Below are 18287 nucleotides of genomic sequence, written 5' to 3' on the forward strand. Positions count from 1 at the left end.
TCAAAACCCTGATTCAAATTTAGAAATTTGAGGTATCTTATTTGTTTATTTTTATTTTAAACTTTTTCTTTTGAATCAATTTCAAAGTTGGAGAAGATGATTGCAAGAATAGTACAAAAACTTCCAAATACCCATTTGATGGAGTTTGGATGTGTTGTCCCCTCCAAAACTCATGTGGAAATTTGATCTCCAATGTGGCAGTGTTGGAAACTGATTGAGTCATGGGGGCAGATCCCTCAGGAATGAATTAATGCTCTCCCTGGGGGAGGGGGGCTAGTGAGTGAGTTCTCGCTCTATTAGTTACCGCTAGGGCTCATTGCTTAAAAAGACCCTGGCACCTCCCCTCTCTTCCTCTCGCTTCCTCTCACCACATGATCTGCTTATACCTGCCACTTTCTGCCATGAGTAGAAGCAGCCTGAGGCCCATGCCAGATGCAGCTGTCCCAGAATCGTAAGCCAAATAAACCTCTTTTCCTTATAAGTTACCCAGCCTCAGGTATTCTGCTATAGCAACACAAAATGGACTAAAACACCATTACTTCCGTTTCCCCATTCTCTCTCTCTCTTACTCACTCACTCACTCACTCACCAACCCTTACCCCCATTTTATTTTTCCCTGAATCTTTAGATAGTTATGTGCAGACTCTTTATACCTTTATTAATGCCAAGGGTGTGTGCATTTCCTAAACACAAGGACAATTTCTTAAATAACTGCAATACAGTTATCACATTGTGGAAGTTTAACATTGAAACAATAATGATGAGTATCGTTGTTTCTCATTTGGTTGCCCCATCTCTAGTGTTTCTTTTCTTTTTTTTTTTTTTTTTTTTTTTGTCCTTTTTGAGACCGGCCACACAGCGCTCAGCCAGTGAGCACTGTGAGCGCACTGGTCATCCCTATATAGGATTCGAACCCGCGGCGGGAGCGCTGCTGCACTCCCAGCGCCACACTCTCGAGTGCACCACGGTCTCAGCCCTAGTGTTTCTTCCTTGGGTTTTCAGTGTCTGTCATGCCACTGATAGTTCTGCTGAGTGGAAGGATAGTTGTGATATACTTCCCTCGCGGGTTTGACTCAAATGATGTTCAAGTCATACGTTTTGGTGGGAGCACCAGGTTGGGCATGCCCTTCCCAACACGGTACATTGAGAGGCACTGATGGCATGTCCTTTATGGGTCATGTTAGCTGATCACTGGGATAAGGGGTCTGAAGTGATTTTTAAAAGGACACATATATACAATTTGTGTATAATTGTTCTGTAGATATTCATTTTTTATATTAACATTCCTTTATTCTTCACCAAAACAATGACTTAAAGTGGTCTCTATAGTTTTACTTTTTAAATCCATTTCTGGAGCCATAATTTGCATACAATACACCTATTTTAAGTACAAAGCTTAGAGAGTTTTTGACAAGTGTATCCAGCCATGAAATCATCACCCCAATCAAGATATGGGACATCTTCATCACCCCAAAAGTTCCCATGTATCCTTTTGCAGTAAAGCCATGCCTCTAGGCCCACACAATTACTGGTATCTCCTTGTCACTACAGATTAGCTTTTCTTGTTGTAGAATTTTATATGAATGGAATCATACAGTACAGGGTCTTTTGTGTCAGTCTTCTCATACACAGTCCAGTGATTTGTCATTCATGTTGCGCATATCAGTAGGTCATTCCTTTTTATTGCTGAGTACTATTCCATTATACAACTGTATCATAATTGGTTTATCCAGTTCCCTGTTGGTGAGTATTTGGGTCACTTCCATTTTGGGCTGGCATGAATGAAGCTTTTATAAACATTTGCATTCAAGTTTTTTGTAAACGTAGTTTTCATTTCTCTTGGGTAATTACCTAGGAGTGAAATAGTCATAGGTTAAATATATGTGAAACAACTATTTTCTGTAGTGGTTTACCACTACCCACAGTGAATTAGAGGTCCAATTGCTCCACGTCTTTACCAACTCTTGGTGTTGTCTTTTTTTTTTTAAGTTTGGCCATTAAAGTAGATATCTTATTGTGGTTGTAATTTGCATTTTCCTGTTGATTAATGAAGCTAAGCATCTTTTCATGTGCTCATGGGCTGTTTATACATCTTATGTTTGGAAGTTTTCAAATCTTTTCCCTATTTATATATTGGGTTGCTTGCCATCTTCTTGTGTTTTAAGAAATGTTACACACACACACACACACACACACACAAATTCTGTATAAAAGTCTGTTGTCAGACATATGAATTGATAATATTTTCTACCAGCCTATGATGTGCCTTTTCATTGTTTTAATGTTGTTTTTTGAAGATTAGACATCTTTTACTTTGATGAAGTCCAATTTATCAATTTTTTGTGGTTTTATGCTTTTCGTGTCCTAACAAATCTTTGTTTACCCTAAGGCCACAAAGATTTTTCTTCTGTGTTTATGTCTTCAGGAGATTTTATAATTGTAGGTTCCACAGTTAGATCTTTGATTCATTTCAAATTGTTTTTTGTATATGGTGTGAGGTGGGTGTAGGGTTTGTTTGTTTGTTTATTATGAAGATGACCAGTAAGGGGATCTTAACCCTTGACTTGGTGTTGTCAGCACCACGCTCTCCCAAGTGAGCTAACCAGCCATCCCTATGTAGGGATCCGAACCCATGGCCCTGGTGTTATCAGCACCACACTCTCCCAAGTGAGCCACAGGCCAGCCCTAATGGTTGACATTTAAAAGCACAATTTACATTTAGCAAAATTTGTAGGAGTCCATTGGAAAGTGCTAACTGAGCAATTTCTAATCCTGACTCCTTATCACAGTCACCTGGGGGAACTCCTCATTTTTTTTTCTCATAAAAAAATTCATAATTCAGATGGCTTTTTTTCTTGTTAAAAAAAAAAAATTCATAATTTAGAAGACATTAGGCCAGTTAGCTTAATTGGTTAGAACATGGTGCTAATAAGACCAAGGTTCAAGGTTCAATCCCTGTACAGGCCAGCCACCCAAAAAAAAAAAAAAAAAAAAATAGAAGATGTTAGATGATATTATTGAACCAATGTTAAATTTCTCAGGTGTTGTAGAGTAGTTTCTTGACCATGGTGCTATTAACATTTTGGCCAGATCATTCTTTGTTGTATGGGGCTGTTCTATGCCTTGTATGGTGTTAAGCAGCATCCCTGGCCTCTACCCACTAGATGCCAGTAGCACCCATCCCCATTTTTGACAAACAAAAATGTCTACAAACATTGCATATCTTCTAGGATGTTAATGGGTTTAAAGGTTGTTTTCAATCTTTAACTACTATCATCAGTGCTGCAGTGAAGGGATTTATACAGACCTCCCTCACATTGCACATGTGCAAAATAAATTTTAGAAATGGAATCTCAGCATTAAAGGGAGAGCACACTGATAATTTAGTGAACATTCCCCAGTAACCCACTATAGAAGTTGTGGGTGTACAGCTTCCCCAGCACTGAGTAGGAAGACTGTTTCTCCACATCCTTGGCTACCTGGCAGGTTATTCACCATTTGTATTCTGCCAAATAAATTAGGTGGATCTCAGGGTAGAATTAGTGAAGCAGCTTGGAACCTGGAGCCTGGCTCTGGGGTGATCTGTTTCCTTTCTCTGTCTCCTATCTGTGCATGTTGCTGGAGGCTCTACCCTCAGCCCCAGCTTGCATCACCCCTTTTCTAGTGCTATGTTCTGAATGTTTGTGTTCCTAAAAAATTCATGCTGAAATCCTAACCGTGAAGGTGATGGTATTAAGAGGTGTGGCTTTGGGTAAGTGATTAGATCATTTGAGCAGAGACCTCATGAAAGGGATTAGTATCCTTATAAAAGAAGCCAAAGAGAGATATGTAAAAACACAATGAAATCACAGCCATCCATGAACAAGGAAGTGGCCCTCACCAGAACCCAATCATGCTGTGCCCTGAGCATGGACTTCCAGCCTCCAGAACTGTGAGAAATACATTTCTTTTCTTTATAAGCTACCCAGTCTATGGTATTTTGTTAAAGCAGCCCAAATGGACTAAGACAGAAAATTGGTACCAAGAAGTAGGGTTGCTGCTGTAACAAATCCTACAAATGTGGAAGCAGCTTTAGAATTGATTAATGGGGGCCGGCCCATGGCTCACTCGGGAGAGTGCGGTGCTGATAACACCAAGGCCGCGGGTTCGGATCCCATATAGGGATGGCCGGTTGGCTCACTGGGTGAGCGTGGTGCTGACAACACCAAGTCAAGGGTTGAGATCCCCTTACCGGTCATCTTTTAAAAGAAAAAAAAAAAAAGAACTGATTAATGGGTAGAAGCTGGAAGAGTTTTGAAGTGCATCCTAGAAAAAGCCTAAACTACCATGAACAGACTGTTAATGATTCTGGTGAGGGCTCCGAAAGAAAAGAGGAGAGCTATAGAGAAACCCTCAATCTTCGTAGAGAATATCTAAGTGGTTGTGGACAGAATGTTAGTAGAAATATGGACAGTGAAGGCTATTCTGATGAGGTCTGAAGCAGAAATGAGAAACATGTTATTGGACACTGGAGGAAAGGCATCTTTGTTATAAAATGACAAAGAACTTGGTTAAATTGTGTCTGTGTCCTAGTGTTTAGTGGAAGGTAGAATTTGAGAGCAATAGAATTGGATATTTGGCTGAGGAAATATCTAAGCAAGGTTTTGAAGCTGTGGCTTGGCTTCTCTTGACCGCTTATAGTAAAATGTGAGAAGAGGGAAATGATTTAAAGACAGAATTGTTACTGAAAAGGGAAACAAAACTTAAAGATTTGGAACATTCTCAGCCTATCTATATTGAAAAGAATGAGAAAGGCTGTTTTAGAGGAGAAAATAAAGCATGTGGCCAAATGACCATCTGATTAGGAGATCTAAAGTGGGGCTAAGAGCTATTGTCCAATACAATGGAAAAATGACTCCAAAGGCATTTCGGAAATCATCAGGGTTCTTTTGACCATCAGAGGCCCACACTAGAGAGTCCCCTTTAGGCCACCCCTGTAACCTCAGACTGGTAGAGCCACCAGCATGATTTCAGCCTGAGGGAGCCTTAAACCTCTGAAAGAGGCACAGAGGCGAGGCCACCACAGAAAACCATCTAGAGGGTAGGGCCCAACTCCTGCCTGGCAGAGATGCGGGACCAGTGGGTCCAGAAGGTTGAGACTTCCACCACAGTGGGCCTGGCATCAAGTCAAAGAGGATTATTCTGGAACCTTAGGGTTTAATGTTGTTTGCCCTGTGAGTTTTGGACTTGCTTGGGACCTGTTATTCCTTTTCTTTTTTCCTATTTCTCCCTTTTGGAATGGGAATATCTATTTTATGCCTGCCTCACCATTGTATTTTGGGAGCATGATTGATTTCACAAGTTCACGGTTGGACAGCAGTTTGTCTCAGGTAAAATCGTACCTTGAGTCGAACCCATATCTGATTTAGATGATATTTAGACATGATGTTGGACTTTGTACTTTTGAGTTAATGCCAGAATGAGTTAAGACTTTTGGGATTATTGGGGTGGAATGAATGTGTTTTGCATACAAGAATATGAATGGGTGAGAGGCAATGCTATGGTCTGAATATTTGTATCTCCCCAAAATTCATATATTGAAATCCTATCTGATGGTATTTGGAGGAGGGGTCTTTGTAAGGTAATAATGTAATGAGGGAAGAGCCCTCGTGATGGGATTAGTGCCCTTATAAAAGAGACTCCAGAGGGCTCCCTTGCCCCTTCCATCATGTGAGGAAACAATGAAAAGACAGCAGCAGTCTTTGAACCAAGAAGCAGGCCCTCACCAGACACCCAATCTGCCAGTGCCTTGATCTTGGAATTCCAACTTCCAGAACTGTGAGAAATAAATTTTTGTTGCTTATATTAGTCTGTTTTTGTGTTGCTATAACAGAATACTCATAACTGAGTAATTTATAAACAAAAAAAGTTTATTGGCTCCTGATTCTGGGACAGCTGCATTTGTTACAGGCTTCAAGCTGCTTCCAATCATAGCAGAAAGTGGAAGGGCAGCTAGTGTGTGCAAGGAGATCACGTGGCGAGAGGATACCAGAAAGAGGGGGGCTGTGGAGGTGACAGGCTCTTTTTAACAACCAGCTGTCACAGGAACTAATAGAGTGAGAACTCACTCACATACATCCCACTCCCCTATGGAGGGCATTTATCTGTTCGTGAGGGATCCACCCTCATGACCCAAACACCTGGTGCTAGGCCCAGCTCTTAAAGATTCTACCTCCCAACACTGCCACATTGGGGATCAGATTTAAATATGAGTTTTGGTGGGGGCACACACATTCAAACCATATTAATAAGCCACCAGTCTATGGTATTTTGTTATAGCAGTCTGAATGGACAAAGACACCTGGCTTTTCCCTGGACTGAGGTATCCCTGTTGTACTGTGGTTTCAGAGCCGGGTTTCTCCATTCAAGGACATGATCTTATGCTTCTCTGAAGAGGACTGGTCCCTTCTAGACCCTGCCCAGACTGGCTTTTATGGAGAGTTCATCATTGGGGAGGACTATGGGGTCTCGATGCCTCCAAGTAAGACTTAACTCCCCACCAACTCCCAACCCAAGACCAGAAATCAGGGTGGTCGTGGGGGTGGGGGTCTCACTCCAAGTAAGAGCCAACCTCCTCCCATTAGATCAGAGAACTGGAGGCCATATCACAACTCTTCATCCCCCAACTTCAACAGGAGCTCATCTGTGCACAGTGGCCCCACAGGAAATTGACCATTGCCTGCCATCTTCCCACATGTAGATCTGGCTTACCTGGCTGTTTGTCACACGAAACCAAATATAATATGTTTTCTGCATATCCATTTTTCTTCCATTGTTCTTACCCTATCGTCTCCATTCACTTCTGGCTTTACAGCTGATAGGCCTCTGAGAGATACCCCAAGCCCACAGTTCATCCATTAGTGTGCTTCTCCCACTGCCCCTTCCCTGCTTGCTTCTACCTTTTCACTTCTCTGCAGCCCTGCATGGCCCCTGATTGTGCTGTGGCCCGTTGGTGTCCCTCCGCCTTCTCTCTTCTGGGCCTGATAGGGAGTTACTTCACTTGGCCCACCCTGGCTGCCTGCCGGAGCAGATCACTGAGAAACATGTATCTTGCCCTTTTCTGTGAACAGACGACCCAGATGCCCAGCCAGATCTCTCCCAGGGAGAGGAGAATGAGCCACGAGTTCCTGAGCTGCAGGAACTCCAGGAGAAAGAAGCACCCCAGGTCTCTTATATGGGTGAGTGGTGATTCCAGAACTGGGTAGGCAAAGTGAGGTGAAAGATTGCTGCTGGCCAGAGGTGGCCCATTCCCTGGCTTCTCTCTACAGCCCCCATTGTCCCCTACCCCTCAGACTGTGTCTTGGTATTGCAGGTCTTGCCTTGTCCCTGAATTCTCACAGAAAGAATGGGATTGTGCTCCTTCTACCAGGGACTAGGAAATAATAGGAATTTCTTTCTCTTCTGCTCATAAGGACCACCGCATTTGTGCTGGTGATCTAGGGGCCTCCCCAAGAGTGAGGTCAGATACTCACAACAAGTCAGTTTGGGTAGGGAGTGTCTCCTCCTGACTGGGCACTAAGCACCTGCAGATGCTTCACCTATTTAGTCCTCTCATCCACCCTCATACAGGGGTGCTGTGAGGATACTGAGGCATGGGGACGTGCTGGGGCTCAGCAGCAGCAGTTTCCAGACTCACCTCGAGATTTCTGTGTCACCAGAGCTCGTGTTTGTAGCCTTTGTGCTATGGTGCTTTGAAGAGTCTGCTGCTTTAGGGGAAATGGCTTTGTACAAAATCAGCAGCAGCCCCACACCTCCTTCCCCTTTGGTATCTAGAGCTGGCACGGAGCACCAGGATTTGGTCCACCTTCCCTGCCTAGAACAAGCATCCAGAGCCTCTGGCATGGTGCAGTAGCTCCTGTCCCATCTCTGCCCCATAGGATCTGCACAGGCTGTTTGTAGAGTGTCTCCAGGTTATGCCAGACCTTCTGGTAGGGTCTGTAGAAAATCCACAACAGAAAGTGGAAATGACTACAGAGATGGGGCAGTTACTTGTTGCTGGCCACAGAGATAGGGCAAAACCAGGATCTACAGTAATTCTAGCTGCAGAACCAGTGTCTGTGGTGTTGGCCTATTTTGCTTTCAAGTCCATTGTCTCAGCAAACACTTACTGAGTGACCACCATATGCCAGGCCCCAGGAGGAAGCCCAGGGCTGCCCTCAGATCACAGCATGGCATCTATTCAGATATCTTCCCCACATAGATAAATCAACTTTTTCATTTTCTTCTCTGGAAAGACTCTCCAAGTCTCCAGCCATTCCAGGTGGAAGAAAGAAAGAAAAGGGACAAGTTGCAGGTGCCAGAGTTCCAGGCCTGCCAACAGACAGCGTTCACTCAAAGCACCTGCCCAGGTAAAGTGCGTGTGGTGGGGGAGGATTGTCTCGTGTGTGTGTGTGTGTCATGTTTGTGTGTATGTGTACATGTATGGTGGGATGTGTCTGATTGTGGTGAGTGCCCATGTGTGCACATGCATGCTGTGTGCACATAGGTGGTGTTTTTGTGTATGTGCACACTCATGTGTGGTGCGGGGGGGGTGCAGTTAGGAATTAAACTTTGGGATGCCCACTGACTGCTAGTGTGGCATTATCAGCTGCCTGCCCTGATTCTGTTTTGCTAAGGTCTCTCTCCAAGCAACTCCCAGTCCCACACTCTCCCTCCTTGCCTTTCCTGGGTTGGGTGAAACAGGATGCTAGTATAAGACTGTTGGCTACGTAGTGAGTATATTTCTTCCCAGAGCATGGATGTCCAGAATCCTGGGACAGTCTTGGAATTAAAAGCAAATTTCTGGAATGCCAAAGTTGCAAGAGACTTCTGGAGGGTATGTGCTCCATTACTGCCCTCAGGGGAAAAGTCACAATGTAGACTCTGACTTATTTTGATAAAAGTCACCACCTCCAGAGGCAAAAACTAAAATGTCACCTTCTTTAATATCCTCAGAGTTCAGACATCCTTTTAAATACTAAAACCAAGTCTGTGATCCTTGCTTGAACCACTGAGTCATTATAGTTTTCTGTAGCTATGGAGATGGACACACATTATCTATTTTATATATGAAGGCAAGATTTGTGTTATTTTTACCTAGCTCCATGCAGGGCACACAAACATTTGTGCTCTGCCCCCTATCGTGTGTGGACAAAGGAGATTTTACAGAGTGGTATATCTGGAAAGATGAGACCCCTTCCCCACAAGCATTGACGGTTTTCTAAAGAGCCTGCCTCTACATGCTGTGGGTGATGCATTCATGTGGGGCCCACTCTCAGTTCGCATGCAGGCTTGAGTTTTGTGATGCATTTTGAGTCTTCTCTGCTATATGTCTCTCAGCCTCATCAACGTGCTTTCAGAAGGTGGATGGATGTTCATTAACACAAGGGAGTTTTCAACTCCGTCCTCCACTTACTAGGTTCTGACATAGAATCTGCTCTGAAATGGCAAGAAGCCCAAGGTTGCTCTCTGAGAAGGGAGAGAAATGGATTTCAAAGAGTAGGTACCATTTTTATTTTGGTAGCTCCTGCCAATTTGCTTTCCAAAAAGCCTTTTCCTGCCAGCCCCTGCCCCCTAACAGCTGATAAGGGGTCTGCTTCTCCATATCCATACTCACACAGGATGCTCCCAGCCTGTTCAGTTTGTGTCAACTGGATGAGAATGTTACCATGTCTGCCACTGAGGTGGAAAATCTTTTCTGGTTTATTGTGTTTTCGCTGTGAATTGCCTAGATAATACTCATTTGTCCTCTTTTTCTTTTATGCATTTTCCCACTCTAATTTGCTAGTTCTCTTTAAGTCTCAAGCACTGCACCGGGGAAAGTGTTTATGCGATTTCATGCATTATACCCTCACTGCACCGTCTGAGATGTGTACCATGATGTCTCTGCATTGCAACTAGGGCACCCAAGTCCCCAGGAGCTGAAGTCACTTGCCCAGCGTCTAATGCTCATAGACTGTGGGAAGCACAGTGAAGATCTGAACTCAGACTGTTGGGCTTAAAATCCATACTCTTTACTCCCTGCTTTTTTGTATGCATTCATAGAAAGTGAGAATTATGGGTATGAATCCATTGTCTCTTATGTATTTGCACAGTTTCTCTCATTTTTTTTACTTTGTCAATGTGTCTTACAGCATATAAATGGTTTTTCACATTTTTTAAGTGTAAATATACTTATTTATCTTCCTTTTGCTTTTATGTCTTAAGAAAGCCTTTACATCCTGATATTATGAGAATATTCTCTATATTTTTTATATTGCCTTTATATTTTGGTTTTTCACATCTAGCTTCCTATCCTTCCTGCTTTTTTCCTGAACCCCTCCAGCTCATAGGGAACCATTCATTCCCAGCCCACAGAGTGCCCATTTTGAGGAGTTAGCCACGGGCCTAAGTGCGTGCCTTTGCCACTCCTCCCACTCCACCCCGCAGCGAACACTTGCAGCAGCAGCCTGGCCACTTGCTGGCCATGTAGCCATGGGCCCTGAACTCCCACCACCACCCCCACTAGACTCCATTCTAAAACCTTGGGCAACTTCATTTCTCTGCTTTAAATTTTCCATCTATAAAACAGAGATAATGGTACCTGCCTTGTAAAGTTATTGTTGAGGATTAAATGACTAATACACGTAAAAGCACTTAGACCAATAACTCTTCCCTGTCTTCCCTAACATTATCCTGCCAGCCAATTCAGGGGACTCCCCCCCACACACACACACACATACACACTTTTTTTTTTTTTCACAGACTAAAGTTTATACTTAACCTCTCTGTCTTACATCTGTTTCCCCTTTCTCCTATGTCAAGAATTTCAATTCTTAAGTACACTAGGGATGATGGACTTAGAATGTGAGCACTCGTTTGCTTATTCCACATTACATACACAGCAGTCCCAGAATGACAGTGCCAACATTATCTTCAATGATAATGATTATTAGAAACACTTAAAAATTTTCCCCCATTTCCTTTGGTCCTTAAGGTAGACCCAACTGGGGAGGTACAATCAAATTTTGCACTCTAAAGTCACTTGCAATAGTTCACCTCTAGGTGATACACAGATTCGTTTGTTTTATTTTCAATTTTCAGAACTTGCTTTTTTTTAGGAAAACTATTTTATAACTAAGATATTTAATGGTTCCAAAGTCAAGTCTACAAAAGAAAGTATTAATATATTTATTAATATATTAGCTTCTAACTTGGTGTCCCCTCTACCTCACTTTCTCCATCCCCTTATAGGTAACCATTAAATTTATTTTTTGGCTTATGATTTTATTATGTTTTACTAAATATAAAATATCCATACCCTTTTTATCCCCCCTTTCTTAGATAAATGGAAACATTCTTTGCACATTTTTCATCTTGCTGTTTCCATTTAACAATATACCTTAGAGATCACTCTACAGTAGTTTATAAAGATAGCCCTCATTTATTTATTTATTTATTCAGTTGCTTAGTATTCTATTGCTTAATTTCTTCAATCAGTCTCCCACCAATGGATATTTGACATACACATCTTTTGTACTTATCAGTGCTGAGCTGAGAATTCCTGGGTGTTGCTCATCCTCTGTGGTATTTTGGGCACACTTCAAGCATTCTCTTCTCATCTACTTTGTCTCTTCAAGTTGTCGTCATATTGTGTTAATAGTACACAATAGCACTATCACTGATATATTTCCCTTTTTCTAGAAATTATGCATCTAATTTTGGTCATTTTAGCTGATTTGAGGTAATGTCCCATATGTGCTGTGACTCTGCTAGGGCTTCCATAACAAAGTACTGTAGGCTGGGTGACTTAAACAACAGAATTTTATTTTCTCACAATTCTGAAGGGTACAAGTCTGAGATCAAGGTGTCAGCAGATCTGGTTTCTTCTGAGGCTTCTCTCCTTGACTTGTAGGTGGCCACCTTCTTGCTGTGTCCTCACATGGTCTTCCCTCTATTTGTCAGGGTCCTAATCTTTTATAAGGACACCAGCTATATTGGATTGGGCCCACCCATATAGCCTCATTTTAACTTAATTACCTCTTGAAAGACCCTACCTACAAATACGGTGACATTCTGATATACTTGGGTTAGGACCTCAACAGGTAAATTTTGGGGAGGACCCAGTTCATACTCTGTTCTCTGGACTTCCAAAATTTATGTTCTTCTCACACGCAAAATATTCATTCCATCCCAACAGCCCCAAAAGATGCAACCTATTCCAACATCAATTCTAAGTCCAAAATCTCATCTCAGTCAGCTATGGGTGAGACTTGAGTTACAATTCATCCTGAAGCAAAATTACTCTACAGCTCTGTACTTGTGAAACCAGAAACGTTTCCTGCTTCTAAAATATGATTGTGGGAAAGGCATAGCATAAACATTCCCATTCCAAAAGGGACAAATTTGAAAGAAGAAAGGGTGATGAATCCCATCAAATCCAAAACCTAGCAGGGCAAATTCCATTGGATTTTAAGGCTCAAGAATAATCTTTGGCTCAGTTCTCTGTCTTCCAGGCCCACTAGGGTGGCAGGCCTGCTCTTTGGAACTTAGGAGGAGATGACTCCATCTCCCAGGTTTGTGCCTTCTGGGCCCATGGTGGCAGTGACAGTAAACCTCTGAACTGCCTTTGGTATCATTCATCCTTTTTCTTGAAGGATAATACATATTTGCAGCCAGATAGCTCTATTGGGCCCTTCCGTAGAATCCCAGAAATCTGGTAGCCTTCCTTTATTTCATCCCATCTCTGTCCCCTTCAGTCCACGTTGGCAATATTTCTGCTGGTATAAAATTCTCAAAAACCTTGCCTTCCCATGCAATTCACGGGAGTCTAAGTCATCTGACTAGAGTGTTCTGAATAGATGTTTCCTGGATAACCCATCTCTATTCCTGGCTTCTCCTGAGATGGTCAATTGGATCCATGAGTCACACCCATAATCTCTTTAGCAAATGATTGTCCAGCCACACCCTTGATGTTCTGTCCAGAGTACTTATTTTTTGCAATATGGGTAGGCTGAGAATTTTCCAAATCTTGATGTCCTGGTTCCTTTTTGTATAATGATTCCTTCTTCAATTTATCTCATGTCTTTCACATTTTACCATAAGCATCAAGGAGAAACTAAGCTATGCCTTCAATACTTTGCTTAGAAATCTATTTACCTAAATATTCAAATTCACCACTTATAATTTCTACTTTCCACAAAATACAACACAGTTTGGCCAGGTTCTCTGCTACATTATAACAAGGATCACCTTTCTTCCAGTTTCCAGTAACAGATTTCTCATTTCTGTCTGAGCCCTCACCAGAAGTACCTTTAATTTTAATATCCAATCTCTACCAACCATTTTGCAAGACTTTTTCTAAAATGCACTTCAGAACTGTTCCAGCCTCTACCCACTACCTAGTTCCAAAATCACTTCTACATTTTTTGTTATTTGTTATAGCTGCACCCCACTTCCTGGTGCCAAAGTCCATATTAGTCTACTAGTACTACGATAACAAAGTACCACAGGCTGTGTGGCTTTAACAACAAAATTTTATTTTCTCACAATTCTGGAGGCTACAGGTTTGAGATCAGGGTGTCAGCAGGATTGGTTTCTTCTGAGATCTCTCGCCTTATAGATGGCTATCTTCTTGCTGTGTCCTCACATGGTCTTTCCTATGTATCTGCATCCAAATTACTTCTTATGAGGACACTAGTCATACTGGATTGAAGTCCACCCATATAACCTCATTTTAAATTAGTTACCTCTTCTTTTTCTTAGTTAGGTCTTGAAAGATCCTTTCTCCAAATACAGTCACATTCTGAGGAACTAGCAGTTAGGACTTTAATTTTCAAGGGGCACACTTCAGTTTATAGCATGCACTAGTCTGCTGTCATAATTCCATCTCCTCGCCCAAATAGCAAAAGAGAGATTTTAGCAATCCACTATAGCACTTTTTTTCTCCCTCTACCCAAATCTAATAACTGCGAACAGAAGCAAATTGTTGACCAGGTATCATATCACTGACAGCTGATAAAAGCTAGTTAACACCCTCCACCTCTCCACCCTGTGAGGCCCACAAAGTGCATCACACACACACCTCACTTGCCCCACTGGCAGTGTGGAGTGTTGGGCCACCACAGTCATGCTCACCTTATAAATGAGGCAACACAGGCTAACAGAAGCCATCCGGCTGGAACAAGGCCCCTACAGCTGGAAAACCAAGAGGAAAGATGAGTGTCAGACACAGCCTTTGTCCACATTAGGTGATCTCTCTCCTATACTGCGTGAGTTCTCTTGGCAGGCTCCCTTCTCTTCCCCCACCCCCCAGTCTCAAATTCTCCTGGACTCCCACCACCTTTGTTTTCTGACTCATGGACAAATGCCCCCACTGGTTCCACTGCTGTCCGTCATCTTTCCTGTTCTCTGTAGCTTCTGGGTCTTCCTGCCCTTCCTGCTTCTGTTTGTCCACCTCTGCCTGCTCTAAGCTTCTCTAACCTGCCAGGACCCTTCTCTCTCCAGTCATTAAGCTAAGACTAACCATGTTCCTACTAACATCTGGGGGAGCCTAGCGCCACTACCCTGTTTCCTAGACCTGAGTTCCATGTTTTGTAAAAGTGAGGAAACAGAGGCCACCCATGTGATGGGCTCTGGGCTGCAGGCCAGGACCTCTGGCCAAGCTCCACACTGCCCACCCGCCCCCTCCCCACAGTACTGCTTTTTTTCAGGGGGAGGGTGTGGCTGGCCAATGCAGGGATCTGAACCCGTGATCTTGGGATTATAAGGCTGTGCTCTAACCAAGTGAACCCGCCCGCCTGATACTGCTTTCTAACATCACAGACTCAGGATCCATTGAGCCAGCTTCAGTCTAGGTTAGAAAGTCTGGAACATCACTGCCTTTTGCTGCTGATGGGCCTCAAACATGTGGTAGCGTTGAGAGGGGGAGATGCTGGGACACTCAGTGACCCTGGGCAGTCTGGGACTGCTGAGCTTCAACCTTCCTCCCTTGGACAGATCATCTTAGTTTGTTTATGTGCATGTGTTAGGGGAAGATAGCAGGGAAGGGGAAGAAAGAGGTGCCCAGGATGCTTTGGGCAAAGCATGGCCCATACTAAAAATTTCCTTTTCAGTGGCTACAACAATGGCCCCTGCAGGTCAGCCAGGGACCCTAGTCACAAAGGAGAATTGAAAAAATGGGTTTCTGGATTCCAAGCTGAACCTTCTTGAGAAGGGTTTGTACGGACTGGGATATAGCCTGGGCAGCACCACTGACCTCCACATTGGTCTCTTGTAGCAGGAGGTGATCCGCCATCCCTAGAAAACGGCCTTGACGAAGAGGTGACCATCGAGATCGTTTTGTCTAGCTCCGGAGACGAGGACTCCCAGCACGGCCCATACTGCACAGAGGAGCCGCGGAGCCCCACGGAGAAGCAGCGCAGCCTCCCCGTCTCCCACCGGAGCAGCGCCGAGGCAGGAGGCGAGGTGCAGACCTCCTCCAAAAAGTCCTACGTGTGTCCGAACTGCGGGAAAATCTTCCGCTGGAGGGTCAACTTCATCCGGCACCTACGGAGCCGCAGGGAGCAGGAGAAGCCACACGAGTGCTCGGTGTGCGGGGAGCTGTTCAGTGACAGCGAGGACCTGGACGGGCACCTGGAGACCCACGAGGCCCAGAAGCCCTACAGGTGCAGCGCTTGCGGGAAGAGCTTCCGCCTCAACTCCCACCTGCTCTCTCACAGGAGGATACACCTGCAGCCAGACAGACTAGAGCCGGTGAAGAAGAGAGAGCAGGGGACGTTGGCAAGCATAAGCGGGGGTCCCAATGCCCTGATGGAAAAGAGCAAGGCCAAGCTGACTTTCCAGTGCTGTGACTGTGGGAAGGTGTTCCAGCGGCGTGACAACCTGGCCCGGCACCGCCGCCTCATTCACCTGAAGGACAAGACCCGGCCCTTTCAGTGCCGGTACTGCGTCAAAAGCTTCTCGCAGAACTACGACCTTCTCCGTCATGAGCGTCTGCACATGAAGCGACGTTCCAAGCAGGCTCTGAACTCCTACTGAGTTCACCCGTCTGGTGCGCCCCCCCACCCCCACCCCGAGCTGGTGCTTCCCACACACATTGGTACTGATCGGTCCCCCGGAGACCCACTTTCCCCAGGATAGAGAGCATACCTCCTCCCGCCCTTTGCTCTCCAGTGGTGTGATGGTAGTCCCCTCTCCACCTCTCACCCCCCAAATAATGAGATGATAGTGGCCAATTGAGGATTTGCTCAATTTCTGCTGTGCTAAAAGGAAAAAAAAAAAAAAAACAGGGATGGCATGTCATCACCCTTTTGATGAGCTCCGTGTTTCTGTATCTTAAGTGGGACTGGGCTGCTTCCCATCGTGGTGACCACTTGGTCACCAACCAACCCTCAGTCCACTCCCTGCCATCCTGCTCTGTCTGAACACTCCAGACCCTGAGGTTCCAGGATAGCTGTGCTTCGTATATGACAGTGAGAAGCTATTGTCAGGGTTGGGAGGATGGCAGTAGTGCCTGGTGGGCACAGTGGGGAGCAGGGCCAACCACACCGAGTCATGCTGTGTCATCAAGAGTCAGCCCCAGGTCACCATCAGGCCACAGGAGCACCCCCAGACCCTGACATTAATCGGGCAACCCTTTGGGGCTTTGAGTCCATGGCGGGGAGTTCCAGAGCTCCTTCTTGAGACTGGGAAACTCATCATACCTTTTGATTTGTCCTGGGGGCTGGTTATTAGGGATGGGAGGCTCATCAGGAGCAAAGATCACATTTTAAACTGTGTTGCACTCCTGCTCCCAGATGTCTTTTCTTTGAACCACAGAGGTCCTTGGTAAATGCTTGCAAGATGGAAGTTTAGTTGTCATCATCTGAAAGGCACTTAAATTCCTCCTCCCACTGTGTTCCATCTAGTAATATGGAGCTCAGCCCACAGTGAAGGGTTCTTTTGTCTGGGTGAGCCAAGCCCCAAACAGAACCTTCCATGATGTCATGCTCTACATATATGTTAACTTAGAGTGCCAGTTGTGTTAGTTTCCTAGGGCTATGATAACAAAATACCAAACACTGGGTGGCTTGGAACAACAGAAACATATTCTCTCGCAGTTCTGGGGGCTACAAGTTTTGAGATCAGCAGGGTTGGTTCCTTCTGATGGATGTGAGGGAGAATCTGCTCCATGCCTCTGTCCTTGCTTCTGGGGGGTTGCTAGCAATTGTTGGCATTCCTTGGCTGGTAGAAGCATTACCTGATCTCTGCCTTCATCTTCACATGGTGTTCTCACCGTGTGTGTGTCTGTCTCCAAATTTCCCTTTTGTGTAAGGACACCAGTCATATTGGATTAGGGCCCACCACCTACCCCAGTATAACCTCATATACATTTGCAGTGACTATTGCCAAATAAGGTCACTTTCTGAGGTACTAGGGGTAAGGACTTCAACACTGGAATTTGGGGGATATACAATTCAACGCACAACTCCAAATAATCCTTCGGTGCTGTCATTCCTGATTCACAGGTGAATCAGTACAAACTTCAGTTACCTTGTTCGCAATTCCATTGAAAGCAGGATTCGAGCCCACTGCTTTCAGAGCTCTGCATGGAAGAATCTTAATCTATAACCTTTAAAGTCTGGAGCTTGGGGCTCTGGACTGTGAGTGGCCTTTGGTAGTAAAACCTCAAGCAATCAAAAACACGGTCTTACTGTTCCTGGAAGACTAGTTATATCATCTAGGGTCAGCAATGAGAAAGCACTACACCTATAGTGTCCCTCTGGCTAAATCTGAAAGTCAGGAACTAAGTGGGTATTTTGTATTATCTGTATGTCAGATCCCACCCAGGGGCAGTAAGCCTGGGTTAGGTGAATGCAGGGCACTCTCTGCTCCTTGTCACTCATATAACTTTCACATCAAGGATTCCCTGCCCCAAACCCAGTAAAAGAGTTTTGAGGTTTTATAACTACAATTACTGCTTCCTTGTAGATGCACCTACATACCCAGGAAAGGTACATACCATAAAACCATTTGGTCATGCCTTGAACAAGAAATAAACTATTAGGGTTCTTAATTTCTAAATAGTTTGCTGCTTTTATTAATCTACCTGGAAAAGGGAAAATGGAACTTGAAAACCAAGGAAGGGGAAAGTTCCAAATAGAAGCCAGGCTATCTCTATGCACTTCTACCCAAAACCCCCGTGTGCTCTGGCCTGGCCTGAGGGTTCTATTAGCTCCATGGCCTTGGAGAGGTTATTTACCATTCTGCTTCAGACATTTGTCCAAAAGAGGAACATTGCTTTACTTACC

The 18287-nt window shown here is 44.3% G+C and overlaps 1 protein-coding gene across 1 annotated transcript in view; it reads left to right on the forward strand.

Moving 5' to 3' along the window:
- Window positions 1-16787, forward strand: part of ZNF496 (zinc finger protein 496) — a 33770-nt gene extending 16983 nt beyond the window's left edge. Inside the window, exons 6-9 of the mRNA XM_008579969.1 lie at window positions 6388-6520; window positions 7110-7217; window positions 8274-8387; window positions 15275-16787. Coding sequence (XP_008578191.1) covers window positions 6388-6520; window positions 7110-7217; window positions 8274-8387; window positions 15275-16035 — 1116 coding nt within the window. The 3' untranslated portion in view covers window positions 16036-16787. The remainder of the gene's footprint in view (window positions 1-6387; window positions 6521-7109; window positions 7218-8273; window positions 8388-15274) is intronic.
- Window positions 16788-18287: the final 1500 nt, after the last annotated feature.

The sequence above is a fragment of the Galeopterus variegatus genome, unplaced genomic scaffold, assembly GCF_000696425.1.
Source record: "Galeopterus variegatus unplaced genomic scaffold, G_variegatus-3.0.2 Scaffold1997, whole genome shotgun sequence".
NCBI lineage: Eukaryota > Metazoa > Chordata > Mammalia > Dermoptera > Cynocephalidae > Galeopterus > Galeopterus variegatus.